The sequence below is a fragment of the Pteropus alecto genome, unplaced genomic scaffold (assembly GCF_000325575.1).
Source record: "Pteropus alecto unplaced genomic scaffold, ASM32557v1 scaffold22, whole genome shotgun sequence".
In the NCBI taxonomy this organism is placed as follows: domain Eukaryota; kingdom Metazoa; phylum Chordata; class Mammalia; order Chiroptera; family Pteropodidae; genus Pteropus; species Pteropus alecto.
In genome coordinates this window covers 22,487,357-22,506,637 of record NW_006434839.1, presented here as the reverse complement: position 1 = coordinate 22,506,637, position 19,281 = coordinate 22,487,357, and the positions used below count along the sequence as shown (strand labels likewise).

The window sequence follows — 19,281 nt, the reverse complement described above, 5'->3', positions numbered from 1 at the left end:
CATCTTCCCAGTCCTCTATTTGGAGTTCTCTTTTTACCCGTTGTAAGGGTTGTGGGACCAGGTGACCAAGCAGTTCTCCTGTTTTCAGAGGTAAGAGGAAAAAGGAAGGTTTTATCATGCCAATTACATAGCTCCCTTCCCAATTTTTGGGGAGGCGGATATAGGCCTTTTCTCCACAAATCCACTAAAGCCCACATGGGGCTGTCCAGTCTCAGACCTTGCCTGGGTTCTTCCAGGCTCTAGTTAGCTCTGGGAATCTGGCCAATGGATTTCTCTCTTTCTTGTTTCTCCACCATACACTTTGTTTGGAGGTGGCATTATAATATTGTTGGCCTAAGCAACTTAACTTTCTGATTGACTTTGTAAGGTTTCTTTCACCTCTGGCCAGTCAGTATTGCCCTATAATAGTATGTTTTAAAATCTATTGATTATCATTAGAGACACATGGGGCCGTTGTGTCTGGCACTGCCTGGGAGAGAACCAATTCAGTAGCTTCCCATGGCCACCTATCTCCCACTAGAGTTCCCCCACATACACAGCAGGATGTGACATTCAGGAAGTGAGCTATTCCTTCAGCTATTCTAAGAAATAGATTTTTGACTGATTGTGGTGATGGGGGACAGGGTTCAGTTATTTCCTTGTAGTATTTCCTTGTAGAAGGACTTATAAACTTTACAGGCTTGAGCTGGATGGTCTAGTACTTGACCTCTAATTTGAATTTGAACATAGGGATTCAGCCCCATCCCATCAATGCCACATGTTGATACTTCTCCGGACTTCCAAAGGGGGTTCACGGGATTGGTTATGATTAATTCTAATGGACTGCGTGTATGTGTTGTGCAGTTTGATAAAGCTACCCCTTTTCTAAAATACACCTCATTCTTGTTAGTGGTGTCTTCTTCCCAAGTAGCCCATAGGACATCTGACCAATAGGCACAGCTTCTTTCACATGTGAAGCTGTGAGGACATATATATATAAAATCAAGGCAGTGGAGATTCTTTGACCTCCTTGGTGACATGGAAATGGCTCGCAGTCCTCTGCCCTAATTTCCCTCCCTCTTCAGTGTCCAATTATAAGGAGCCCCACAATAAAATTCCTCAGGCTTTGGCTATGCATGGACCAGCCAGCTTCTGGTTGGCAACTGGAGCAGGGCATGTTGTCTTTACAAGGGATGGAGAGATCCCTCTGCGCCGTCCACGAAGGGTGTTCCTATAGGAGCTGCTGGTTTCAGCCTACTGTAGTGATGGTTAATCCTCAAGCTTCTGCCATGCGTAGACTGGCCAGCTACTGGAGGTGGCCAGAACAGGGTCGATGATCTCAGGTGGACTTCTGCTGCCTCCAAAACATAATTCAGAGTGGCTGATCAGGGTGCAGTGGATCCACAGGGTAATACTTACAACTTTAATGGCAGTGAGAGTTGCTAACATGACTGTGAGAGCCCGTTCAGCTCGGCTGGAATGGCTCCCTCTTCCAATCTTCAACCCATACTTCATCTTCTGGCTGAAAGGGGGTGGACCCAATTTCCCAAAGGTATAAGGGGCTCTTTCTAAAGTTTCCCTAGTGATATAGCGGGGGATCCTTCCTAAGGCCTGAAGGTGTTATGACATTTCAAGGTTAGCTATTAATCTAGAGTCTCCTTCTAAGCCTCCTTATCGGTGGGGGAGGTTTCTCGTAAAGGATTTCGCTAATCCCCAGTATCTTTGTAGGCAAACTCAGAAACCCCCTAATTTTCTTGTCTAATTCTTTTCTGTAAGCCATGTATACCCTTGTTATTATACGGAAAGGAAAGGAGGTCTCTTCTTCTGTATCAGCTGCCTGCTGAGAATGGCCGTAGTCCCTGCCTACTGGGTCTTCATGGAGCTCTCTTTCTGCCTTAACCAGGGTGGGGTCTTGGGTTTCCTGACAAAGCTCAGCTAGAGTGGTTTTGAGGGTCTGGTTCATGCGCTCAACCTTCTCTGAACTCTGCGGTCTATGAGGTTTTGTTTTGTTTTGTTTTGTTTTTACAGTGGCCTTCCCAAGGTGAGTTAATTCATGGGGGTGTAAGCTCTATCTATGTGCAAGGTAGCAAAGGTGTATCTTGTATTGGTGTAGATATTGTTACTGGATGAGTGCCTATAGTTCAGCCCACTGTGATGACTAGCCCTGTGGTAGAGCCTTAGCTCCGATTACCTCACCAGCAGTTACTGTGTGATCGGCCTTGCGTTGTCCTTCATGGATGAAGCTAATCCCCATCTGTGAACAATACCAATTCTGGGTCCTGGAGAGGGACATCTGTCAGGTCTGGCCTGCTAGAGTAAACTCTGTCTGTGACTTCTTCAGTGGGCAGAAACGCAGCAGGGCTCAATGTTTGTAGTTCTTTGGCGGACTCGTGGATTTTCACAAAACAGTCCCTGATAACGAGTTAACCTTTACATTTAAAACTCCTTTTCTTGTTTGGAGCGAGGGGTCAGATCGTTCCTTGTCTGATTGTTCTTCAGCCTGGCTGATGAGCTCTTGGACAACTGGCTCGGGCTGGTATTTTCCTTTACGAGGTTAACTGAAATTCTTTTGGCTTTCCAGGGGTTCTTCTATGACGGGGGCATTTTTTCCAATAGCCAATTTCTTCGCAGCAGGTGCATAGGTCGCAGCGAAGTGGGGGTCTCTTTCTAGTTTTTCTCTCTGTTGTGAGGGAGCCGCAGTCTGTTGTTCTAGACCTGGGGTTCCCCAATGCAGCTGTTAACAGGGATACCTCCTGCTTCCTCCGTTTGTCTGCTACCTCTGTCTCACTCCAGCAAAGCCCTCTAATTTTTGAAGCTTGCGGCGGATATCAGTAAAGGACTGAGCCACAAATGCCGCACCGACCATGTGCTGGTTCTCTTGTACTTTGGGGTCAAAAAGGGTATACACCCGGAACGTCTTGCATAGTTTTTCACAGAACTCTGTGGGTGATTCCTCTGGCTTTTGGTGTATCTCTGCTGTTTTTAACATAATCTGTTGGTTTCCTAGTTCCATCTTTTACCTCTTGTGGTATGGCCTGCTGGTCAGGGTCACTGGTTCTTGCCCTATCACTGCTCTGGATTTCTATCAAAGACTGCCTGTATTTTTACCTTTCTGCAAAATTGCCAGCTGCAATGCTAGTTGTCCCTTTTCTTCATGAATCTTTTCTCTTGCTGCTCTTTCAGCAAGAAAATCTAAACGATAAACCTCTATCTGTGCCCTAAGGACTGTTTGGCCTCTTTTTGTTCTTCAACTGTTTTCAGTATATTGGCTAATTTGGACTTTTCAGCCTCTTTTCCAGGAAAATCACAGAGAGTTTGTACATATTCTGATGGACTTGGATATCTGGGGATGAACTCCATCAGGGTGGTGGTGTTTAGTGAATCTTATAAATTCTAGCAAGGCCAGCAAATGGTCAAATTCCAGGTCCCCGATCTTAAAACAGCGGTTGGGCAGCGGTTTGATGAAGTAGTGGGAGACCCGCGAACTCTCAGATATGGACAGTACATAGTCCCCAGGATGGGAGGAGGAGTTGCGGACTAGGAACGTGCTATGGAGCTGGCCATGGAGCCGGGCCTGCGCCTCCTGGCGAAACACCGGCCCTTCATACCAGGCGGATTAATCTGAGGAGTTGAACTTGAACCTGGCAGATGACATGGTGCCAGGCTGGAGCTCTGGGGTGGGTTGGGATGGCCCGATGGTGGAGGGCTGTCAGGTAACTATGGGAAGAATGGCTGTGTGGGGACTGACGAAGCTGCTGTGATATACGGCAGTAGGAAGATAGGTTTTTCCTTGGGGTCCCCTTGGTGGATTAATTTTGCTGGCACTTTCTCATTCTTTTCTCAAGTCGGTTGGGCCACAAGTACCTCACTCTGTCCCTGCCTACTTGCACTAAATCGGACCAAAGGGAGCACTATAGTAGTGATGTCTATGTATGTCTATATATGTCTATGTATGTCCAGAGGTTCCTGTCACCACTCGATATACTGCCCTAATTATGGGGAGGTGTAGAGTCCCTTCCGAGGGTCAACCCACCCCTAGGGCGAGTCATTTAAGCTTACAAAGACCCTAACCACTGTCTTCTTACTGAAGACTAGGAGATGTTCCTACTCCTCTTCCGCCTAACAGACGTGACCTGAATGGGGGGTAATCCTGGGATCCTACACCTTGGTATCTTTTTCTCCTCCTCCTCCTCCTGTGGCTGTTTCTGGTGAGTTGGTCCTTCCTTCCTATGAGTCCAGTTGGTGACTCAGCCTTACCGGGAGTCAGAGCGTCGATTAGAAATACTCAGGAGGAGCACCTCCTCAGTTGTCTCGGTTCACCTTTGCCTCGGTCTGGCCAAGTCACCAGTCCGGTGGCTCAATGCGACGGCCAGCGTGGTTGGAATCTCGCCGGGGCCTCCAAATACGTTGTGGAAAAGCTCCACAGTCAGACCAGCAAAAAACCAAGCAGTAACTCAGAGAGAAGAACTCACATTTATTACATGCAATCCCAGAGGAGCTAGCGTTCTGAAGATCTGGGCCACGAGCTCAGTTGCAACATTCCTCCTATACAGGAATTTTACACAAGCTCATTGGTTAATTTGAACTCAGATCATTACAAACAGTGGGAGTTTAGCATAGTTGCAAGTAGTAACCTTGGTAAAAGAGCGGGAGTTGCTAAGGGTTACTGATGGTTACAAATTGTTACAGAAAGCGGGAGTTGCAAAAATTGCTACAAGAGGCTGGGAACTGCCAGGGTACAAACAGTTATATTCGTTACTTAGACAGGTCGAGCAAAGGGCAAGTAGGACAAAGTGCAAGTGAGCTCTGCAAGTGAGCTCTTGCATGCAGCAAGCATATTTACAGAAGCAGAACAAAAGCTGTTAGCCTTTTGAATAATCAAAAGATGCCTTGAGACAAACTGAAATAAAAACACTATCGCCCCAAATCCATGGGATACAGCAAAGCAGTCCTAAGTGAGAAATTCACAGCAATACAGGCGTAACTCAAGAAATAAGAAAAACCTCAAATAAACAATCTAACTTTACACCTAAAAGAACTAGAAAAGGAACAGCAAACAAAGAAGGAAAGTAGAAAAAAAAGAAAATAATAAAGATCAGAGTGGAAATCGTCTTTTAAAAAATATACAGAAGATCAACAAAAGCAGGAGCTGATTCTTTGAAAAGATAAAATTTATAAACTTTAAGACTCATTAAGAAAAAGAAAACCCAAATAAATAAAATCACAACCGAAAGAAGTGAAAATCACCACTAGAGAAATACAAAAGATTATAAGAAAATACTAACAACTATATGCTAACAATTGAAAAAGCTGGAAAAAATGGATAAATATCTAGAAACGGAAAGTCTTTCAAGACTAATTAAGAAGAAACAACATCCGAACTGAGAAATTACTACTAACAAAATAAAACCAGTAATCAAAAAACTCCCCCCAAACAAGTGGCTTCACAGGTGAATTTTACCAAAGAGTCAAAGAATTAACACCTATTCTTCTCGAACTATTCCAAAAAGTTCATAAGGAGAGAGGACTCTGAAGCTCAGGATATAGGGCCACCATTACCGTGATTCCAAAATCTGACAAAGACATTACAAAAAAAAAAATTTATAGGTCGATATTCCTGATGAACATAGATGTAAAAATCTTCAACAAAATATTCGCAAACCAAATTCAGCAATACATTAAAAAGATCATGTACCATGACCAAGTGGGATTTATTCTTGGGATGCAAAGTAGCTTTAATATCTGCAAATCTATTAAACTAATACACCACAAAGACAAATTGAAAGATAAAAATCGTATGATCAATAGACGCATAAAAAGCATTTGTCAAAATCCAGCATCCATTTATGGTAAAATCTCTCAGCAAAGTGGAAATAGAGGAACACACTTCAACAAAATAAAAGGCATGTATGACAAACACACATCTAATATCATACTCAACAGGGAAAAGCTAAGAGCTTTTTCTTTAAGATCAAGAACAAAACAAGGATGTCTACTATCACCACTTTTATTTAACATAGTGTTGGAAGTCCTAGCCACACCAATCACACAAGAAAAAGAAATAAAAGACATCCCAATTGAAAAGAAGTGACACTGTCATTATTTGCAGATGACATGATACTATATCATATACAGCAGTGGTCCCCAAACTTTTTGGCACCAAGGATGGGTATTCCTATGAGAATCTAATTCTTGATGATCTGAGGTGGAGCTGAGGCAGTGATTCTGGTGCTGGGGAGCAGCTTCAAATACAGATGAAGCTTCGTTCACTTACCTGCCGCTCACCTCCTACTGTGTAGCCTGGTTCCTAACAGGCTATAGCCCAGGAGTTGGGGACCCCTGATATAGAAAACCCCAAAGATTCCACCAAAAAAACTATCAGAACTAATAAATGAATTCAGTAAAGTTGCAGGATACAAAATTAATATTCAGAAATAAGTTGTATTTTTATACACCAATAATGAACTCTCAGAAAGAAACTACAAAAACAATCCCATTTATAATTGCACCGGAAAAAAAAACAAAAACAAAAAAACAACCTAGGAATAAATTTAACCAAGGAGGTAAAAGACCTGTACTTAGAAAATTATAAGTCATTGAAGAAAGAAATTGAAGATGCAAAAAAACTGGAAGCTTATACTGTGCTCAAGATGGTTAAGAATTAACAAAGCAATCTATAGATTCAATGCAATCCCTATCAAAATAGCAATGGCATTTTTCACAGAACTAGAATCCTAAAATTTATGTGGAACCATAAATGATCCTGAATAGCCACGGCAATCTTGAGGGAAAAAAACAGAGTTGGAGGTATTACATTATCTGATATGAAATTATATTCCAAGGCTATAGTAATCAAAACAGCATGGTACTGGCAGAAAAACAGACACACAGATCAATGGAACAGAGTAGAGCCCAGAAATAAACCCATGCTTACATGGTTATTTAATCTGCTATTTACTTTCAAATGGCTCAGGAAATAGTGTTTATACATTTCTCTGTGTGTAAAGAGTAGAAGAGACCAACTGTTTTATTAAATGGACGACTATAGCTTTATATTGTTTTGTTTCTAGTTTTTAATACTTCCTATATAAGTAAAACTTAATTACTTTTTGAAAGAAATCTTATGTAGAATTCTTCGAGCTAACCAGTCAACAAAATCTTGACAGGATAATGTCAGTAAGGCTTATCTCACATGCCAAATTCTTTAAGTTTTAAGTATAACTAACTGGAAACAAATTTTGTCAACCCCTTTTAAAAGCCCACTTTAGCTTTCAACTGTCAACAGAGGAAGGAATTACATATAACCTAAGTTAGAATTACAGATAACTCAAGTTTCAAAATTCAATATGTTTTGAAGTCCTTCTCTGCAACCTACTTTTAAGTTTAAAGTAAAGACATTATGAAACTCCTCTTGGGATTACTTCCTATAGCAAAATTTTAACCATATTTTGCCACTGACATTTTTTAGCAATTAGACCTAAAAAATGACCTCTTTCAGAACACATGTAGATATAATAACTACTGATAAAAACACATACCTTAGGAAAAAGAAAGAAGAGTGAAATGTGAGGCAGATTCATTATTCAAGTGCAAGGTACATCAAATACTCCTATGAAAATATCAATATCAAAGCCCATTTTAGAAATAAAGTCTGACAGCTTGCCTTATGTACTGGAATACTAATTTAAAAGCAGTGCTGCAAAAAGCCAAGAATGATGATCTTAAATAGTAATGGTGCTGATTTCCTGATAGGATTACATTATTACTTTGTGTTACAAGGGAATATTTAGTTTAGTAATATACCTCATTTTATATTTCTTAAAAGAGAAAATGTATGTTCTATAGAAAAGTCAGATTTATAACCATTTTCTCTCTAGAACCAAATCAAAAAACCCAAACGCTTTCATTCCAAGCATCCCATTTCCTATTATTTTGGCTCCTTCCTATAGTTCCCCAGCTCTACAGTTCTTTGATTCCACAATCTATTGATGGTACCACCTTTTCACTGCTCCTCAACCACCTCATATTCAACTCCCTTCTTACACATCATCTTAATCACCACAATGTATATACCATATAAATCATCATCTCTCCTGTCCTTCTCTTGAGTCATTATATTCCTTTGAGCCTACTCCACTGTCCTATCCACTTACTTCCTTACTCTTCAAGAAAACTGTTTCATTGTAATTTTATTCCTTGATATTGCAGTAGACTAACTGGTTTCCTTTTTAACCCTTGCCTTTCCTATAGTTTATCTTAACACAGCAATTAATTCTTAAGGATTCTTGAAACATTTTAAAAGGCTAATAAAATACTGTCACTCCTTTTCTTAAAACATCCAATGACTTCTCCTCACACAGAGTAAAAGACAATGTCTTTACAATGGTCCACAAGATTCTAAAAAATCTAGTTGTTCATTATTTTATTTTTTACCACTCTCCCACCTCTCATTCTGCTCTAGCCAAACTGGTGGTCTCCTTGCTGTTTCTGAAACATGTCAGCCTGCTTCCTGCCTCAAGGCCTTTGGACTTATTAGGGCTTGCTCTCTCACTTCCTTTAGGTCTTTTACACATATTACATCAGTGAAGCCTTCTCTTTACATCCTACTTGAAACTTTGATTTCTCCTTACTTTATTTTTCTCATAGCACTTACCATCTCTGATCAAATATATGTTTAATATATGTATTGTTTCTTGCTTCTAATCTCCACTAGCATGCAAGCTCCAAAAGATTTTGGTTGGTTGATTGTTGTATTCCCAGTGTCTAGGGTATAACTAGTACACAGTAGACAACATTAAAAATATTTATTGAATGAATAAAGAAAAGAATTAAGTTAAATACATGTTTTACCGTGGATCATTTGTTGAATGAATGAAACAGGCGCTATTACGTAATTTTTAAATGAGATTAACACAGAAATTTTGAATAAAAAATAACTGAAATGAAATATAAACTTGAAGTTACCACGAACTTATTGTTCATGCAGAAAGATAATGCTTTGTTTTCTGGGACTTTATTTTAAAATTGAGTCAATATACATATTCATTCTTATAATTTTACCACCTTAACAGAATTAATCAGCAGTGTTTCATTTTCTGATGTTTTTAACATTAGAATCTATGAGAAAATAAACATTATCCAAAGTCAACATAAGTGCTGGAATACCCTGAATCACATATCAAAAATCAATGTTTTAAAGTTGTTTGAAGTTGTTTTTAAATTTTAAATTATAAAAGGGGCTCACTTTTACTTGAGTCCAAATATGGATATTTATCTACAGAAATTTCTATACTATATCTTATTAATGATAAGTTGTGTTAAATCTCACATTTTATTGTATTAATGTTTAAATATGTTAAACGTATTTAAAGCTATACTTTTAAAAAGTTGAAACAAAAAATTTTAAGTTATGTCATAGAAAAATATTTTGATTAAAAAAAGATGAATGAAATAAACCTAGGAAAGTGAAACAAGGAAGAAGTTGTTTAAAAGACATGTCTGTATTAAAACACTTCTATTTTTGAACAATAAATTATACACCGCATTATTTAAATTTGAGTGTCAACAATACATTAAGAAACCAAAACTGTTAATTCATAAAAGCACTCACCTACAACACCATTCAATACGACCTTCACCTTCACAAGTTTTTGCCCAATGATTATCTGCCAAATTTTTCATTGCAACAGCATATTCACAGAGGGTTTCTTCATCTTCACAGTGTTCTCGCCAGATCTTATCAAAATCTCCCACTAAAAACAAGGAAAAAAATGAATTAAGTTAACTTTACTTAAAAATAGGTCAACCTAAAAACAGCATGCTACTTGCATAAAAACAGATACATTGATCACTGGAACAGAATAGAGAGCCCAGAATTAAATCCACGCCTATACACTCACTTAATGTATGACAAAGGAGTTAAGAATATACAATGGGGTCAAGACAGTTTCTTCAATAAATGGTGCTGAGAAAGTTGGACAGATACATGCAAAAACAAGAAGCTGGACCATCTTCTTACACCATATACAAAAATAGACTCAAAATGGATTAAAGACTTCAATTTAAGACCCCAAACCATAAAACTTCTAGAAGAAAGCATAAACAGTAAACTCTGATATTACTAACAGATATTTCTTTTCAGATCTACCTCCTCAGGCAAGGGAAACAAAAGAGAAATAAGCAAATAGGATTACATCAAACTAAAAAGTTTTTGTACAGTAAAGGAAACCATTAACAAAACAAAAAGACAACCGACTGGGAGAAGATATTCGCTAATGATACATATGATAAGGGGTTAATATCCAAAATATATAAAAAACTTATACAACTCAACAAAAACACAAACAATCCAGTTAAAAAACAGGCAGATCTGAAAAGATAATTCTCCAAAGAGGAAATACGGATGGCTAATAGACATATAAAAAGATGCTCTAGGTCGCTAATCATCAGAGAAATGCAAATTAAAACCACAATGATATCATCTGTCAGAATGGCTATTATCAATAAATCAAAAAACAAGTGTTGGTGAGGATGAGGAGAAAAGAGAACCCTCATACGTTATTGGTGAGATTGCAAATTGGTACAGCCTCTATGAAAAACAGTCTGGAGAGTTCTTGAAAAATTAAAAATGGATATACCTTTTGACCCAGCAATTGCACTTCTGGGTATTTATCCAAAGAAGACTAAAACAATAATTCGTAAAGATCTATGCACCCCAATATTCATGGCACAATTTACAATAGCCAAGATATAGAAGCCATCTAAATGCCCATCAAAAGACGATTGGATAAAGAAATTATGGTTCGTATATACAATGGAATATTACTCAGTCATTAAAAAAAATGAAATCCTACCATCTGCAACGACATGGATGGACCTAGAGGTTCTTATGCTGTGTGAAATAAGTAAGACAGAGAGAGGTAAATACCATATGATTTCACTTATATGCAGTATCTAAGGAACAAAAAGAACAAATTAGTCAAAAACAGCCTCACAAATATAGTGGACAATTTGGTGACGGACAGAGGGGAGTGGGGTGGGGGGCTGGAAGAATGAGGTGAAGGGTTTAAGAAGTACAAATTACTAGTTGATAGTTGGTCACGGGGTTGGGGAGCACAGCATAGGGAATGCAGTTAGCATTAATATGATGGCTAGGTGGAAGGCCAGGGGAGGGAGGGAGCAAATGGGGGGATTGTTTTATGAACTATATAGATGTCTAACCAATGTACTGTATACTTGAAACTAATTTAAATGAATAAATTTAAAAAAATAAGTTAGGCTCTTAGAAGTTTCAGCAGTCTAAAAATTAAACATGAGTATAAGCAAAATTATAAAGTTTAAATTTCGTAAGTTTAAAAGATCCTATTTGCAAACAGATGTATCATTTAGCCATGATGATTTGATAATCAAGTAAATTTTACCATTTTAAACACATGGGTCTGTGAAGCTGAATAAAACTAATAAATATAAGTGGACATATACAAGTTATCAGTTTATAAATTAGAAACATGCTGGTAGGAAAATAAGTATGACTGAGCATTCAGATTCAGGCATTAATTTGTCCTGCTACCGTTGGGCAATATGACTGCAGCAACAGAGTAAAACCACTTAAGCCTGTTTCGTGCTTGTTATTTTCTTGGATCTCTATGTACTTAATAGTTTTGTATATAAAAAAGGAGTTCAATGATTAGAAGGCAACATAAATTAGCAAGCATGTTAAATACTTTTATTTACACATTTGGACTTAATTTAGCCTGTCCTTTGAAAATTACAGACCTAGGGCAAAAATGTTACTAAAAAAATACCTTGGAGCTTCTCCAAAGTTTTGAGTCTTTATGAAATGTTCTGAATATTATAAGCTGACTACATTATATTACTTCCAACTACTACCTTTTAAAAAAATGAAATCAGTCATCATACTTAATATGATATCTGAAACATTAATGTGAGTTCTGATAGAGAGGTGTGCTATGGCCAAATAAATGACCTTAACATAATTATCAGGGTAAAAAAATAAACAAAAATTATCAAAGTGGCTTCATTCAATGTCCTTAGACATAAGACTTAAGTTCTTTTGCCTCATGCTCAAATGTAGGCAATTGTTGGAGAGATCTAGAAAAATGGCGTAGATGATAGAGGTTTTGTTCATCTACTCTTGCAAACACATCAAAGTTGTGATGGAAATACGTAGCAAACAGCAGGCAGAGTTGCTTGGGGTCTAGATTAACAGGAGCCCTACAACTAGGGAAATAAGAAATCATCCTGCAAAAAGAGGAGCTGGAAGAAGATAAAGAGATGAGGCTGCCTAGCCCTGAGCGGCTGAGTGGGACAGAGGCTACTGCAGCTGCAAGCTGGCAGCTGTGATGTTCCTCTGAAAGGGGCTGTGTCTGCGACCGGACTTTCATAGTGATGGACTTGCTTTGCTCTGACCACCAGTGGCAGGTCGGCTGCTCGGGGGACACCAGGGAATTGGGGATGCTGAGCTGTTGGAGCCAGGGCCAGAGGCAAGGATCTCTCCCAGGCAGAAGTGCTAGCGGTATACACTGATCCTCTGTTGAACCCTCCCCCGTCCCAGTGTGCGGACACAGCACTGCCATAGCTGAGACATCCTAAAACTGGATAACAGAGGTTGCTCTGCCCTGAAACTCCACTTCCCCCAACTTGTGGCCCTTCCCAAGCCACATCCAGTTGTGTCCTCGGGGAGTCTTGTGCAACTTGCTGAGCAGCTCCAAGACCCACACTGATGGCAGCTGACCTTGGTTTCTGGTGTGGCTTCTTGAGGCAACTATAAACACAGCATCTGTGGATTGTTAACGAATCTCACAGGGGGCCCCGGAGGGGCTAAACTTGGCCTGCAGCTAAACCCCTCTCAGGATTGTGCTACTAGACACTTACTACACAAAGCCATGCTAATAAGACCGGGAGACTTAGGAGCTTTGCTTAGTGTACATAGAAAGTCAGCAAAAATGGGAAGATAAAGAAGCAGAAACCACATGAGAGAACAGAAGAGAGATCCAGGAATAACTGATCTAATCACTAATATTCACTAATATTTATGTAATGACAGGGCTCTCAATTTGTGATAGAGCAGACTAGTAATAACTGTCCACTAAAAACAAGCAGGCGAAAAATTTTTTTCTAAATTCTCAAAGAAAAACTCCTCAGTTTTAGTAACATCTTTCCAATGTAGTTATCATTATCTAAATAGAACTATAAGACATCTTTGAAACAAAATATTTTGGTTAATGATACTTTCATAAATCTATGATGGTTTATAACACTATTCCTGACTTTACTCATCAGATTTGATACCAAATGGTTCATTAAGATATAGTATCATTTTAAAGGTGCTTTATCTTTTATAGAGATAAGTATCTTCAACTCTAAAAGGCCCTTTGTTTCAACTTGTAAGTTTCACTAGTCTATATAATGTACATGTTATAAATAAATAAATTTACTACATTTGTTGGTAGTAGTCATTCAAACAAAAGTTCTATGATCCAACATATTTGGGAAAGCCATGTTTAAAATATTTAAACAGACGTCCCTTCTGTAAGACTTCTTAGTTTAGATTCTGCAGAAGGTACAACTTAAGACAAGGACATGGGTCCAAGTAGTTTATGTGGAAAAGAATCCTAGGAAACAGGAGAGGGTAGGAGAGCAAACCAAGGAAGGAGAAAATGTTAATTTAAGGAGGCTGCTGTGGGCAACAAAGAAGCATATAGAGGGCCTCTGGGATTGTTCACTTAAAAGGAAGGATAGGCAGCTGGACATTTAGCTATCAGTTACTACCCCCATTAACTAAGGGTTGTTAACAGCCTGAACTTCTAGTCTGTACTTAGGCACTAAATAAAGGGACATCTTCAGTGGGCTCCAGCAGTGTTGAAGAAAGGCAGAAAGTAACACACATTTAAACTGGAAATCTATCAGAGCTGGGTGCCTCTGAGCTCATAGTGTCTGTCCACCAAAGGTGAAGACCAAAGGGGTTAAGTGGGCCACCAAAGGCATCTATTACTGTGTCAATTGTAAAATGTGAAACTCAATTTACTTTAGAATTATTCTACTAGCTGAGATGCAAAGACTACTGTATGTATACAAACACCTGCTGCCCTTCAGTTTTTTAGACTTCTAGTTTTTTACACTTAACAAAATTCTCTGTAAATACTGCCAATTTCTTAGAGTTTTAAGGCTTCCTATCTGCTTCGATGAAGTTTTGGGGAAGGATTCAAATTTTGTCTGCAAGCCTATTCAACTCAAACTGATGGCAGACAACTTTAATGTTTTTATTAACATTTAAGAGTCTCCAGACTCTCTCCAAATATGATAATACTGAAATTGACATCTTATTAGTAAAATGTAGTACACTTAAATAATATATACTTGAGATTAAACAATGCAATTGTATATACTGTTCATTCTTTCAGCAAATCTTCGGAAAAATACTCTCAAATACTACAGAGAATAAAGTTAATGAGCAAGTAAGTATTGGCATCAAAGGAAGGGGAGAAAACAATACAATGTTGTAGATGCTGTAATACAGATATGAACTTGATATGTACCCTATGTTCCATGTAAGGCACACTGGAGCCAGAACTTTTAAATGATGTATTTATTCAACAAAAATGTATCGAACCTGATTACTAGGTATACATTATGTTAAATATCTGGTGGTTTCAAAGTTGAATAAAAAAACAGAGTTAGCATTCAGTTATGAGAAAATTCTGCTTTCCAGATGCTCTTGAAAGCTTATGAAAGTATTTTTTTAAATAAAGTTATTAAATAAAAATAGAATGGGAAAATTCAGTTTTTTATAAGAGCCTGTTATTTGTTCTTACACTATTCAAAATAAATGGCATCTATCCTTTCAGCAAAATATTTTCAAAATAATTTGATTTAGGCTCTAAAAGCCAAATAAAGTTTAGTATCCAGTATACATATTCAAAATCCTTCTGCTAACTTATTCAAATTGCATGTACAAAAAAATATGTTAAAAATCAATTTTAGGATGTTTACTATCATTTAGGTATTAAGTCAACTAAGATTTAAAAGACTGTCTTATTTGAAAGAACAATACTTTTATGTTATCAAAAGGCAAATTAGGAACTAAGAACTTCCTGCTCTCTGCATCAAAGATCTAGTCAACAGAACAAGAAATGCTTAAGATTTTGAGTTCAGATCACTCAATAATTAAAAATTAGCCTTATAATGATTTTAATATATTGGCATTTGTGATGACTCAGAATCATTGTGATTAATAATTTATTTTCTTAGCCACATCTTGAGGGAACCTATAAAAATATGAATGTAAGTAAAAAACAAAAAAAGAGAGAGAGAGAGACAAGGGGAGAGGGAACAGAGAAAAGAGGAAAATCTCCAATGAATGGATACATTTCACTCTGCTCAAATACAGAGAATTCCAAAATTCGTTTAGAAAGCAAAGTTAAAAATATAAATGTGTCCTGCAGCCTAACTTGACATAGTTAATACACATTTTATGGTCAAACTAAAATAAATTCAAAGAAGAAATCAGTAATCATTTCTTCAAATATAGTTTTAAGATCAGCTTGAAGTTCTAGTTTAATGAAATTGTTTTAACTGTTCTTCCTTCCAGCAAATCTTCGGAAAATACTCTCAAATACTACAGAGAATAAAGTTAATGAGCAAGTAAGTATTGGCATCAAAGGAAGGGGAGAAAACAATACAATGTTGTAGATGCTGTAATACAGATATGAACTTGATATGTACCCTATGTTCCATGTAAGGCACACTGGAGCCAGAACTTTTAAATGATGTATTTATTCAACAAAAATGTATCGAACCTGATTACTAGGTATACATTATGTTAAATATCTGGTGGTTTCAAAGTTGAATAAAAAAACAGAGTTAGCATTCAGTTATGAGAAAATTCTGCTTTCCAGATGCTCTTGAAAGCTTATGAAAGTATTTTTTTAAATAAAGTTATTAAATAAAAATAGAATGGGAAAATTCAGTTTTTTATAAGAGCCTGTTATTTGTTCTTACACTATTCAAAATAAATGGCATCTATCCTTTCAGCAAAATATTTTCAAAATAATTTGATTTAGGCTCTAAAAGCCAAATAAAGTTTAGTATCCAGTATACATATTCAAAATCCTTCTGCTAACTTATTCAAATTGCATGTACAAAAAAATATGTTAAAAATCAATTTTAGGATGTTTACTATCATTTAGGTATTAAGTCAACTAAGATTTAAAAGACTGTCTTATTTGAAAGAACAATACTTTTATGTTATCAAAAGGCAAATTAGGAACTAAGAACTTCCTGCTCTCTGCATCAAAGATCTAGTCAACAGAACAAGAAATGCTTAAGATTTTGAGTTCAGATCACTCAATAATTAAAAATTAGCCTTATAATGATTTTAATATATTGGCATTTGTGATGACTCAGAATCATTGTGATTAATAATTTATTTTCTTAGCCACATCTTGAGGGAACCTATAAAAATATGAATGTAAGTAAAAAACAAAAAAAGAGAGAGAGAGAGACAAGGGGAGAGGGAACAGAGAAAAGAGGAAAATCTCCAATGAATGGATACATTTCACTCTGCTCAAATACAGAGAATTCCAAAATTCGTTTAGAAAGCAAAGTTAAAAATATAAATGTGTCCTGCAGCCTAACTTGACATAGTTAATACACATTTTATGGTCAAACTAAAATAAATTCAAAGAAGAAATCAGTAATCATTTCTTCAAATATAGTTTTAAGATCAGCTTGAAGTTCTAGTTTAAAAGATAGTCATCTGATTGTCTTATAAAATTCTAGAACAAGGCTCACTTTAACATGACTATTTATTCTATTCTCTAATAAATGTCAATTTTTTTAAAACACAAAAAAGTAATAAGTAATTTAAAATTGATGCCAATTTAAATTTGCTAAACCAAGTTCGACATGGAAATCAATGAACCAAATTATTCTGAAGCTTGGTTAATATCAATAACATAGTTACTTCTAAATTTATCTTCACATTCTATGTCACAACTAAAGAATAAACATGTGCTACTTCCTATGAAAAAAACAGTAATAACTAGGAAGAAATTAATGGCACATTAATTCATTAATTCAAAAGACAGTTCCATTTTAATAATTTTGTGAATGGTTTATGATATTACTTTGATTGCAACTGTCTTTGTAAGGACCAAGTACAATGAAATGAGTTTTTCATTTTTGCTCTTACTTAACCTTAAGGAAAGCTGTATTACAGGTCCAAATTCAAGTGAACGAATGGAATCCCTAAACTCTTTAAGAGTCGATACTATTTTTTCCTTTAACTTCTCTCCTGCCATGTGGTATAGCAAATTTCTTTCCTTCAAAACATAACTGAATTCATATATATTCATATATTCATTAAGAGGGTCTACCTGCCTCCCACTTGATCATCTTACATTCTCCCATACGTGCATCTCCAACCTGATAGTACTCTGTCACTTATTTATATATACTGTCTATTAAAATCAAGTATGACTTTCTCATTATAAAATGTAAATTGAAAGGCAAAAACTACTTTTGATTTATAACTTGTATAATATAAGCTATAGAAGTTAATCAAGGTGCCCCATCAAAGAGGGAGAAAGTATATTTTCACTATGCTAAAATAATACAGGAAGCACCAAAATTACAAACAAATCAAATCAAGTGCTACAGTTAAATTCAAACTGCAGGTGATAACTGTCAACAGATAATAGTGATAAAAATGCAGTAAAATTTGAATACTTCAAAGTAGTGTTCTCAAAATAAGAGTTACAAGGTTTAGAAAAGCAATAGGTTCAAAATTTTCCAGAGACTCTCTTCACTGTTTTAAAATGATTTACAATTTTTTTTTCACTTCATGTTACTATCAAAAGAAAAATTTGCAGCTGGAAGTGCAGTCAGCTCCATTAAGTTCTTGGATAACACACATAGATCTTTTTGGAAAATCTATATGCTTAAGGTAAAATTACTGCTAACAATACTAAATAAATAAGGAGTTATTTATATGCGAAAAAAATAAATAGGTGATGCTAAGGTTCACATTTTTACATGTCAGGACCATTTGATGTTTAGAGTACATTACAAATTATTCTCTCAATAATTCTATCCTAATTCTCATTTGAAAAGATATAAAGCACAGAAGATAAGAAATTTAATAGTGTAAATATGAGGCCAATGTAAGGTAACAGTATGTCATTATTCTTGGTGGTTTAGCCTTGAGTCATGATACCAAAGCTTAACATTGCACTATTGTGGTTCTTAAATGGTATACAATGCAAAAGGGAAGCTATCACATAATTCCATGTATATAAAAGTCTAAAAAAATGAAGACAAATGTATAGTAACAAGAGATCAGTGGGACAAAGAGTAGAGAAAGAAACTGCAAAGGAACATGAGGAAATTTGGGGACAAAAGAAATGTTCTATATCTTGATTTTGGTAATGGTTTCATAGTCATATACACCTGTCGAAACCCACTGAATTATATACTTTAAGTGCAGTTTATTGTACATAAATTGTACCTCAATACATTTAATTTTAAAAAAATGATAAGGAGGTAGTTAGAGGTAAAAGGAGTCAAATATTTTGTGACGGAAGGAAATCTAACTTTGGGTGAACACACAATGCAATAAAATTTTTTTAAATAAATAAATACATTTTAAAAAATGAAAAATGATGTTCCATGAGCACAGTAAAATTACAAACTAAAAATTATTTCAATTTGAGGTTCATCAAATTCTCTAAAAAATAGTCTAAAAGATTTACTTTGAGTATCACAAACTAGTCTTGAACTTTAAGAAATTCAGAACTATTTAATTTTTACTTAGGTATATTACCAAATATGGGCTATACAATATATTATCTACACATGACCAGATTAGCAAATTCAAGTTCAAAGAACTTTTAAAGGTCATTTTCTCTAATATGAAGTAAACAGAGAAACTCATGACCAAGTGGAAACAAACTCAGCAGCTATTCCAAAACATTAAAACAAAGTGTTCAGGACCAGATTGTCTTATAAACATAATTAAATCACACAAGAGACCAGTCTTTTTAGCATTCTTGAGCACTTGATATAGCGGCAACCCTAAGGGGGGACAAAACACTCCAAGTGTTTGGTGTTGAAGCACCTCCTGAGAATCAAACAAAGAAACCACCTGAAAATGTGTATCTTATATCCAATATGCTACAACTAGTTATTTCTTTGACAAGGGAAAAAAATCAGTATCATAACATACTAAAAAGTCAGATCTTCCATATGAAAACTTAGAAATGTAAGAAGTAAAAGGGAGCAAAA

General features: G+C 36.3%; 1 protein-coding gene across 1 annotated transcript in view; it reads right to left on the bottom strand.

The window, feature by feature from the left end:
- The window catches only part of BMT2 (base methyltransferase of 25S rRNA 2 homolog), a 109,534-nt gene that overhangs the window by 80,256 nt on the left and 9,997 nt on the right, over positions 1-19,281 (bottom strand). The window contains exon 2 of the mRNA XM_006910615.3: positions 9,590-9,731. Coding sequence (XP_006910677.1) covers positions 9,590-9,731 — 142 coding nt within the window. The remainder of the gene's footprint in view (positions 1-9,589; positions 9,732-19,281) is intronic.